This window comes from Electrona antarctica (genome assembly GCF_951216825.1).
Source record: "Electrona antarctica genome assembly, chromosome: 4".
Classification (NCBI taxonomy): Eukaryota; Metazoa; Chordata; class Actinopteri; order Myctophiformes; family Myctophidae; genus Electrona; species Electrona antarctica.
The window spans coordinates 8603501-8614764 of record NC_136809.1 but is presented as its reverse complement, the minus strand read 5'-3'; the positions used below and the strand labels follow the sequence as shown (position 1 = coordinate 8614764).

Sequence of the window (11264 nt, the reverse complement as noted above, 5' to 3'; positions counted from 1 at the left end):
AAAGGTATATATACCAAGAAGCCTGTTGGCTGCCAGACTATTATAAGAAGAGGAAGTAACTGGTTTGATTCCAGATGAGAGGTACTTTCCACTTTAAAAATAATTCCATTTACATGGAATATGGATGTGAATGTGGTCATGTGACGCAATCTGTCTGTCATTGCCCATCAGCTTGTTAAGACATGTTGGTGAATCAGACCTTGTTTCTCAACACAAGGTGTACAAAAACACACGTACACGCACGCACGCACACACACACACACACACACACCCCCCAGGGTAATGTTTGATCATGACTGACTGTACGTTGACTCAAGTGGGCTGCAAGGCAGACAGCTGCATATAATACTTTCACTTTCGTTTGTGTCGGGGCCCATGCAGGGCATATAGGTCGGGGGTCCCTTCTGGGAAATGGCCTTATTTGCTGTAAAGCACGTGATTCCCCAGTCCCCACACACACACACACACACACACACACACACACACACACACACACACACACGTCACGTAGGCCAGGGAAGTTTTCCAGTTTTGCCAGGAAACAAAAACAACCCCCTCCCTCCACCCTCAGACACACAGTCAACTTAAGTCAAGACACAGACAGACAGACGTTCAGACACACAGACAGTCTGAATCAAGAACTACTCTCCCAAATATAGGTAAGACATACATTATTGTTTATTGCTCCTTCTTCCCGTTGTGTAGAAATGGGGTGTTAAAATGTGTGTGTTGTGTGTCATAAACCATGCTCTTTAACTTCCAATACAAGAGGTAACAACACAGACTGTTGGTGAAATATAGCCGCAATTTGCAACTCTAGATCTTTTTAAAATCTTCCCTTCTGTTAGGTGCAACCATTAACAGGTTCCTGTGTCACGCAGTACCTGTTACAAAGGTTCCTACTACCTAAGCAACAGACATCCATATTTCTCTAAACTAAACTGTTTCATTTTCAATCAATCAATCAAAACTCAAAACACAAAAACCTTTTTAACATCTATTTTATATCCCAACGTTAAATACATTATTGTTGTAATTGTGAGTATATACTTGCATACCTATACTAAAAATCCTGGAAAACATTTTCAGAAATGTTCCAAAACAGTGAACATAACAGGTCTACAAGCTCACAATGCGCCACATCACAGCGCATTATGAGCTTTTATATCTGCTACGTTTTGCTGTTTTTGAAGAGTTTTTGAAAGTAGGCTATACGGTTCTGTTTTGAGTTTTGACTAGCATTGGCACTTATTCATTTTGATTATTGTTAACAGTCAGTGTCAGTAATAATCCCTCTGCATATTTAAGATATTTGTCATCTACCCCAGGGGTTCTCAACGTTTTTGGCCGGGGACCCCCGGAAATGCTTTGGCAATGTCTCGGGACCCCCGCCCCGCCCCGCCCTCTCCCGACCCCCAATATAAATTGACTGCTACAATAACCTTAACCCATTTTGGGCGGGAACCCCTTTTGGTGTTTTAAGCATTATGTTATAATTTAGCTAATGAAAAATAGCAGATCTACGAGCTTGTAGGTCTGCTATTTTTGAAAAACTGTGAAAAAAAAAAAAAAAAATCTTTTTTTTTTTTTTTTTTTTTAATAATTTGGGGACCCCCTAAAATAATTTGGCGACCCCCCGAGGGGTCGCGACCCACGGGTTGAGAACCCCTGATCTACCCTGTGCATTTTGTTTAACTATTGCCAAAAACGTTAATCATTAACCACAACATATGTCATGACAGCCTAGGTAGTGGTGCAAAAAGTACTCAAATGTTTTACTTAAGTAAAAGTATCAATACTGCAATGTAGAACTACTCCATTACAAGTAACAGTCCAGAATTCAAAATCTACTTAAAAGTACAACGTACGTAAAAGTACAAAAGTATTGGTATCAAAATGTACTTAAAGTACAAAAAGTAACAGTAGTCATTGTGCAGAATTTCCCTTTCCAAAATGTGTAAATGTGAAAAAAGCAGATCTACAAGCTCACACTCGCATTGTGAGCTTGTACATTGGCTATTTTTCTGAGATGTAGTGGAGTAGAAGTAAAAAGTATTGAAAATTGGAAATGCTCAAGTAAAGTAAAAAATGCCTCAAAATTGTACTTAAGCACTTGAGTAAATGTACTTGTTTACTTTACACCACGGCCTATAGGTGTGCTTAGCGAAGACACACAGAAAGGGAAGGGTCATGTCAGGACAGGAGCGGTCAGACAGCGTGTGTCTGTGTCCCGTGGTGGACGTGCTGGGGGGGGCGGTGCCGGCCCAGAGCCAGCCGCCGCCGCTGTGTGTGTTCGGGACGGGCGATCTGGCTCGAACCCTGGGCCAGCGCCTGTTCCACACGGGCTACAGGGTGGTCTACGGGAGCCGCAGGCCCCACAGCTGTGGACCCTTGCCCCACGGAGCTCAGGTGCGTGTGCGCACACACACGCACACACACACACGCACGCACGCACGCACGCACGCACGCACGCACGCACGCACGCACGCACACACACACACTTATACACACACTTATACAACACACATACACGTGCGCTTTCCTCCGCAATTCAGCACCTTTCATTTAATTTGACATAGATTCGTATTTTTTACATTGTAAAGTAGGCTACATTAAGCTGCATTCTATTGTTGTATTGTTGTATTGTTGATGACATCAAACTTGTCAACAACATAATATGATGTGTTCATGATTTAAATGTGTGCGTGAGCGCGTGCGTGCGTGCGTGCGTGCGTGCGTGCGTGCGTGCGTGCGTGCGTGCGCATCTGTATGCGTGCGTGCGTGCGTGCGTGTGTGCGTGCGTGCAGGTACTGAGCCATGCAGCAGCGGCGCAGTCAGCCAGTGTGGTGTTTGTGTGTGTTCACAGAGAACACTATGACTTCCTGCAAAGTCTTGCTCCTCAGCTTGAAGGGAAGGTACAGTATGATGTTACACATCACCACAGCAACATGTCCTTTTGAGTGGTGCAGCCACTCTACGGAACAGCAATGTGTGTGTGTCTGTCTGTCCCTATGTCTGTTTAGAGTACCAACAGGTGACAAAGTGGCGCTGTTGAGCTTCACACATCACCCATCATGCACAGGTGCATGATGGGTCAGTGTATAACACATTACAGTACAGTACAGTACAGTACAGTACAGTACAGTACAGTACAGTACAGTACAGTACAGTACAGTACAGTACAGTACAGTACAGTACAGTACAGTCTACATAGTCCGACAGCCAATAGTCAGACAACCAATAGTCCGACAGCCAATAGTCCCACAACCAATACTCTGACAGCCAATAGTCCGACAGCCAATAGTCCCACAACCAATACTCTGACAACCAATAGTCCGACAGCCAATAGTCCCACAACCAATACTCTGACAGCCAATAGTCCGACAGCCAATAGTCCCACAACCAATACTCTGACAGCCAATAGTCTGACAGCCAATAGTCCCACAACCAATACTCTGACAGCCAATAGTCCCACAACCAATACTCTGACAGCCAATAGTCCCACAACCAATACTCTGACAGCCAATAGTCCGACAGCCAATAGTCCCACAACCAATACTCTGACAGCCAATAGTCCCACAACCAATACTCTGACAGCCAATAGTCCGACAGCCAAGTCCCACAACCAATACTCTGACAGCCAATAGTCCCACAACCAATACTCTGACAGCCAATAGTCCCACAACCAATACTCTGACAGCCAATAGTCCCACAACCAATACTCTGACAGCCAATACTCTGACAGCCAAGTCCCACAACCAATACTCTGACAGCCAATAGTCCCACAACCAATACTCTGACAGCCAATAGTCCCACAACCAATACTCTGACAGCCAATAGTCCCACAACCAATACTCTGACAGCCAATACTCTGACAGCCAAGTCCCACAACCAATACTCTGACAGCCAATAGTCCGACAGCCAATAGTCCCACAACCAATACTCTGACAGCCAATAGTCAAGAAGGAAGAACACAGGTGACTAACAAGGGAACTAATCAAGAGATAGCGAGGACTCCTTTCCTCATATACTTTTGAATGACATATTAAAGATAAACATGTTTTATATTATATTCATCATGAGTTAACTGTTTCTATTGCCCATGCATGCAGCGCTGCTTTCTGCTCACCGTGTGGCTGCATGTGATTGGTTACTGCTCACCGTGTGGCTGCATGTGATTGGTTACTGCTCACCGTGTGGCTGCATGTGATTGGTTACTTGGCAGGTGCTGGTGGATGTCAGTAATAACCGGAGGAAGGGTCTGTACCCAGAGTCCAACGCTGTGTACCTGCAGAGGTGAGAGAGAAACACTACTTCACTTCTCTGTGTACCTGCAGAGGTGAGAGAGAACACTTCACTTCTCAACATGACTCCACAGTGACGGAATTAAAACCCATTTTGACCTGAGGTCAGATTCTAAAAATGTCTTCTACATCCTGACAGTTTTCTGAAAAAGCCATGTTTCTATGTCAGTCGTTCTTCGATTTTTCAAAAATAGCAGAAGCTTGTAGATCTGCTATTTTTCAATAGCTAAAGCATAACATAATGCTAACACCAAAAGGGGTTCCCGCCCAAAATGGGTTAACTTAACCCCAAATTGGTACATAAATAGCTCACGGACCAAATGGATCCATTTGTACACTTTCGGAGTTACAGTCCTTCAGGGGTCCATTTGGTTCTGTTCTATCCTGTCCTCTCCTTTTGAAAAGTTTGAAAATGAATAATTGTCAAGTAACGGAATGAAAGAATGACGCCTCAAAAGTAACAAATTAGTGCATTACTGTAATACAATGGATTTAGTGCATTACTGTAATACAAATGGAACCAAATTGACCCATTTGTACACTCTCAGAGTTAAATGAACATTGATTTTACAATATAAATTGGGGTCCCAGAGATATGCCATTCAATTGGGATCCGTAGCCTAATGCATGTCAAACTAGGGGTCCTTGAAATTAAAATGGTTGAGAATCACTGCTAGAGCCATAACATTCTTCTCTTATGGAGGGTCCCTGGCATATCTTTTCAAATGGGGGTCCGTGGGCTAAAAAAACGTCAATTTGGGGGTCCTTGACATGAAAAAGTTTGGGAACCAGTGCTCTAGTCTAGTACCTCCAGTGGTAGAATTAGAAACCAAAACAAAAAACTCCACGTAAAACAGACAGACAAACAAACAAAGAGAAAATGGTAAATAAAGGCATTGGATGAGTGTCTTGTGTTGTTGTGCACAGGCTGGTTCCTGGAGCGTATGTGGTGAAGGCCTTCAACACCTTGTCTGCCTGGGCTCTGCAGAACGGACCATCAGACGCCAACAGACAGGTACTAGCTGTACCTGCTGCCGTTTAACTTGTACTTTGAACATGGTGTCCTTATTTTGGCCATAGGTGAAAACTGTCTTTCTTTGTCTTATTTGTTCTTTCATTTTTTCCCCCCGAAACGGTAAAAAAAAATTGTGGAAATAGCAGATCTACAAAAGGTGGAAGTAAGTAAGTAAGCAAGCAAGCAAGCCTTGCCAATCCCAGGGCGGGGCAGACACTCTAACCTTCAAAGTGAAAGTGCAAGCCTCCTCTGCACTGTTTCGTCTTTACAGTCGTGCAAATATATCCTAATATAAATAGAAATCATCTAAGCAAATATAGCTTGCTGCTGAGCAGAAATGGAAATGAAAAGAAATATGCACTAACGATATTTGAAAACATATTTTTGTGAACGCAAATCACAAACCGATTACTTGGATTTCGGGAGGTGTAGTTCCAGACTCCATATAGCATTCGGAGATTGTGGAATAGTGTCTGGCTATGCGAGACTAGCCAGAGACAGACACAGATTGTTTACAAAATGCCTATACTAAGGGGTTACACAACTCTCCCATGCATGCCAAGGACCCCCAAATAGCAATGCAAAACTAGATAAAGTACCTCTCGGGACACAGGTCTCCACCAGGGCAGGTCAGGCTGTGGCCTCCTGGTGGCTCTATAATAGGCCAATGTGAAAAGGGTGCCATTTCTTCTTACGCCTTGGATGGCAATTGGATGATTTGAGGGATTTAGTTCCAAAAATGGGTTTTGCAAAAAATCCACCTGTTGGTGGCGCTATAACAGGCCAATGTGAAAAGGGTGGGATATATTCCTCAGCCTAGTCGGAAAGGCTGTGAAAGATTTCACGTAAATTGCACCTTGCGTGTGGCAAAACTAGCAGATGTTCAGTACATGCTCACATGACACATCACCTTTTAAGATCTGAAAATGTGGAAAAATCGTACACGCACTCACACACTCAGGCACGTGCGCGAGCACACAACGAAACAGCCATTAATAATGTGACGGAACTGTAACGAAGAACTATAAGTACAAGTTTGGTACATCAGCACACAATAATGTACACACAGGTGCACACAGGTGCATGCACGCACGCACTCACGCACACAGGTGCACACAGGTGCACACAGGTGCATGCACGCACGCACGCACGCACGCACGCACGCACGCACGCACGCACGCACGCACGCACGCACGCACGCACGCACGCACGCACGCACGCCAATCCATCTCTTTCATACTGTATACTGCAGGTGTTCCTGTGTGGGGACAATGCTGAGGCCAAGCAGATGGTAGCAGAGCTGTCCAGCCGGCTGGGTCTGGGCGTCATAGACAGGGGTTCCCTGTCAGCCTCCAGGGACCTGGAGGACTTCCCCCTGCAGCTTTTCCCCAAGTGGAGGCTTCCCCTGGGCCTGGCCGCCGGCCTCACCGCCTTCTTCTTCGTCTACGCGCTCACCGTCGACGTCATCTACTCCGCCACCACCGTGAAGCCCGAGGACAGAGTCCAGGACAGGTCCTTCAGAATCATGGTGTCCCTGGCCAACAAGGTATAGGATATAATAGTCACAGAGTCACATATCTCAGCACAATGCTGGTCAACACGCCATACAGTGGTTATCAAACTGAAAGGTATTCACCACCATATGTTCATATGCCCGCATGCTCTGATCAGCCAACACAGGGAGGCCGGCACAACATTCAATAAAAACGCCGGGACAACGCTCGACTCGTCCCAGACTCTTCTCCCTTCTGGCTCCAAAACTGTGGAATGAATTAACTTCCCATTGCAATCAGAACTACTACAGACACATTCCAAATATTCCGCCGTAGTCTGAAAACCCACCTCTTCAGATTCCATCTTAGCCCATAGCACTTGCCGTTGCACTTGCCCCAGCCGCGTATGCAAAGACTCAATTTATGTAATCTAGATGTCTACATTGTATGTAGACATACTGTACTGTAGCCCTGGTCCAGTGCTTACAGTGCGTCTCTTGCAGTAAGCACTGGACCAGGGCTAACTGTACTGTATCACTCTATAGTGTATACTCAGTTTCATTGATATTCTATACTGTTAGACGGATCACGAATGTTAGGTTTCTTAGGTTTCTTATGATTCTTGATGACTATTTATATGTATTTGATGTATTGCCATTTGTTGTTCTTGCTTACTGTAAATCGCTCTGGATTAAAAGCGGCTGCTAAATGCCTAAATTGTAAACTGTACATTGAACTTGTCTCACGCAGACCCACTTGTTTGGGAACCATTTAAATGCTGTGTATGTGCCCGTCAGTCTCACCATGCTCATTTCTGGAATGTTACAGCTGATGGAAGTTGGTCTCATGACGTTTTGTCATTTTCGTCAGGTCTTCCCCATCGTGTCTCTGATCATGCTGTCTCTGTGCTACCTGCCTGGCGTCCTGGCCTCCGCTATACAGCTCTACAGAGGAACCAAGTACAGGTCAGAGCAGCTTGGGAGTTTGAGGGCCAGCGATCAACAGTTTTTTGTCGTTTTCCATGCATGTAGAACACATTTTTATTTATTTTTTAAGATTTGTATTTAGGCTTTTCTGCCTTTATTGATAGTTGAAGTGAAGATGGACAGGAGGGAGGGAGAGAAGGGGAGAGATGCAGAAAAAGGTCGTCATGAACGGGACTCGAACACGCGTCTGACAGCCGGCCAGCGGGCGCCTAGAACTTATTATTCATTCATTCTTTTTTGTAACTTTCTTTTTCAAATAAACACACAATTAATCAAATATAATGTAGCTGGTTTCTTTTGACAGGGTTTATTTTTTTACACACACACACACACACACACACACACACACACACACACACACACACAACCGCCTACTTCATCATATAAGAATGTTGCACAGAAGTAGTGAAAATAGACGATCTACAAGCTCGCAATGCGAAGTGAAAGTGAAGTGCATGAACCTGTATTTAGTTTCTATCTGACATGTGAGCTTGTAGATTTTTATATATTTTTTAATAAAAATAAAAGGAACTGGTGCAACATAACAGTGTCGCATTGTGTCATGGTGCATGTCTCGCACAGCAGGTCGCAGTGCAACATGTGAGCTTGTGAGCAGTATTTTTGTATTTTGAATTGGCTGGAGAAAGAAAATGCAGATAATGAAAAGTATAGGGATGCCAAGTTGCAGCCCTATATTTGACTTTACATTTCATTAATGCTGCTGGATTTGACAAAATGTGGTGGGTAATTAAAATAAAATAAATGTTAACATTTTCCCAAAAATGAGGAATAAATTAATTATATCGATTAGTTAAATTTACTGTTGCTTGCCTATCTAGAACGACCTTAACCGTTCAATACTACTAAATCATGATAGTGAACTAACTCTTCTACGCAGGAGAAAATATAAACTTGACCCCAAAACACCCTCACAATTGTTATGATCTTGCGGGTTATGTTCTGCAGACGTTTCCCTGACTGGCTTGACCGATGGATGCTGTGCAGGAAGCAGATTGGTCTACTGGCTCTGGCATTGGCTTTCCTCCATGTTCTGTACACTCTCATCATCCCCCAACGGTAACACCATGAGCACCACTCACCATTAGCTCTTTTAGCCTACAAGAACTAAAGTGACCCGTGCACAGGTTCTGCTCAGATCAGGTTATGAGAACAACATGAAAACATGATTTGAAGGACAGAAATGTTATCCGATGGAGGTTTTAGGGTAGGAAGCTCTGTAGGAAGCTAGCCTCTGTCTGTCTGTCTGTCTGTCTGTCTGTCTGTCTGTCTGTCTGTCTGTCTGTCTGTCTGTCTGTCTGTCTGTCTGTCTGTCTGTCTGCCTGCCTGCCTGCCTGCCTACTATGGTCACTGACATTACGTCAGACCACAGCTGATCAGGCTATATAAGACCCTGCACCACTCAGTTCACACGGGTGTGATTTTTCTATAACCGACAGATTAGCATCAGCAATAACACTTTTTAATGAGCTCTACAATTATCCGCTTCTCCCTCATAGTTGTGTCACCAAGCAAGTAACAAATTGTATGAACTTTCTTTTAAATGTAGTAATTCTGTGCATTTTTCTGCAGATATTTTGTAAGAGACAAACTCACCCAGAAAGCAGTTTCTCTGGTAAGGCTGTTACGGAGCAACAATAAATAAATCCTAACAAGGCCTTGTTCACAGCTCTGTTTCTTTTTCGCCCTTTCTATCTCCATCTCTCTCCGTCTCTCTACCCCCCCTCTCTCTCTCCCTCCCTCCGTCTCTACCCCCCCTCTCTCTCTCTCCCTCCCTCCGTCTCTCCCCCCCCCCTCTCTCTCTCTCCCTCCCCCCCCTCCTCCCTCTCTCTCTCTCTTATAGTAATCTTCATAAATAAAAACTAAAAGGTATATTAGGAGGGTTTCCGAACCGTCCACAGCTCTGCCTCTGAGACACAGACGAGAAGAAAAAGAACATTAGAGAGGACCAATGATATGAAGATAGGTTGAAAATGGGTGAAGTCGTCCTTTAAAGTAGCAAAAGTAAGAAGTTAAGCAAGAAGAAGCAACTAAGTAACAATCTCATAATGTGTTGTATCGCTGTCAAATAAATGTAGTTAAACAAAACGTTTTTGTATTTGCCTCTGAGGTGCTGTACAGAAGTATATAAACTAAAGGATCAAGACATAGAAATATCTCAAGTAAAGTATAAAGTGCCTTGAAATGTAACTTAATGACAGTACAATATACTTGATGAGTAAATATACCCAAATTCTCTTTCAGATCAGGAAAAACAAGACAGAAGAGTTTGACGCCACGGAAGCCTGGAAGACTGACTCCTACTTCTCTGTGGGGATCCTGGGCTTTGGCCTGTATGTGGTGCTGGGAATCACATCCCTGCCCTCTGTCAGCAACGCACTGAGCTGGAGGGAGTTCACATTTGTGCAGGTGCGCGCACGTGTGCGCATGCATGTGTGTGTGTTTGTGCGTGCGCATGTGTGTGCGTACGTGCGTGCGTGTGCGGGTGTGTGTATTATTAATGCTTTTAGGGACCACCACAAGTAATAGTAGAATGTGAGAAATAGACATTGTGAGGATGCTTTTCCTGGTGCTTTATGGTAAAACATAAAATAAAAGTTAGTTAGTAGAAAGTTTACAATTAGAGAAAAAGATTCGGGTTGGGGTTAGGGTTAAAAAATATATATATTGCACACAGGGAGCAGTTAGGTAACCATGAATCCTAGCATATCTCGCTGAAACTCAATGATGAACCTGGCCTTTTCTCTCTCTCTCTCTCTCTCTCTCTCTCTCTCTCGTCCCTTGCTTCTAGTCCAAGCTGGGGTCTCTGACGCTGTTCTTCTGCACACTCCACACCTACCTGTACGGCTGGAACAAGTTCCTGCTTCCGAAAAGCTACAAGTGGAAGTGGACTCCTCCACCTTACATGCTGTGTCTGGTGATCCCCTCTGCAGTGCTGCTCGGTAAACTACTGCTGCTTCTGCCCTGCGTCCAGCGCAGCCTCACACGCATACGACAGGGCTGGGACAGGAGCGACGTGGGAGCTGAGAGAGGAGAGGACAAAGGGATGGGAGCAGGCAGGGGAGAGGAGATGAGTGACATGGGAGTTGAGAGGGTGGAGGAGACGAGCAGTCCACTGATACCATGAGAATATCCTGCATAGAAAGTATGGGTACACTTTGAGTATCGCACTCATTTTGACTATATTATGTTGTGTGAAACCTATTCATAGTCTGGATTTTCGGTGGTGAGGTGACCACCACTCCGGTGGTGAGGTGACCACCGGAGCTGAAATAACGCGGAGCGGTGGTGAGTAAAAACAGAGTGAAGGGCTGGGGCGCTGGCGGTGGTTTGGCTCTTCACCGCAGCTCCGTGACGGCATGTTGTAATTGCGGTGGTCACCTCACCACCGATAAATCAGACTATGAATAACGCTTGACGTCTTTTCTTTTTTACTGGAAGGAAGAAA

General features: G+C 44.6%; 1 protein-coding gene across 1 annotated transcript; it reads left to right on the top strand.

The window, feature by feature from the left end:
* The first annotated feature begins 2187 nt into the window (after positions 1–2187).
* On the top strand, positions 2188–11121 carry LOC306922203 (metalloreductase STEAP4-like). Its single transcript, XM_079499605.1, has 10 exons — positions 2188–2409; positions 2808–2915; positions 4226–4296; positions 5232–5319; positions 6572–6865; positions 7683–7777; positions 8765–8875; positions 9389–9431; positions 10061–10225; positions 10608–11121. Exons 1-10 carry the CDS (start codon positions 2191–2193, stop codon positions 10941–10943), a joined length of 1530 nt encoding a protein of 509 aa, XP_079355731.1. The 5' UTR covers positions 2188–2190; the 3' UTR covers positions 10944–11121.
* The last annotated feature ends 143 nt before the right edge of the window (positions 11122–11264 follow it).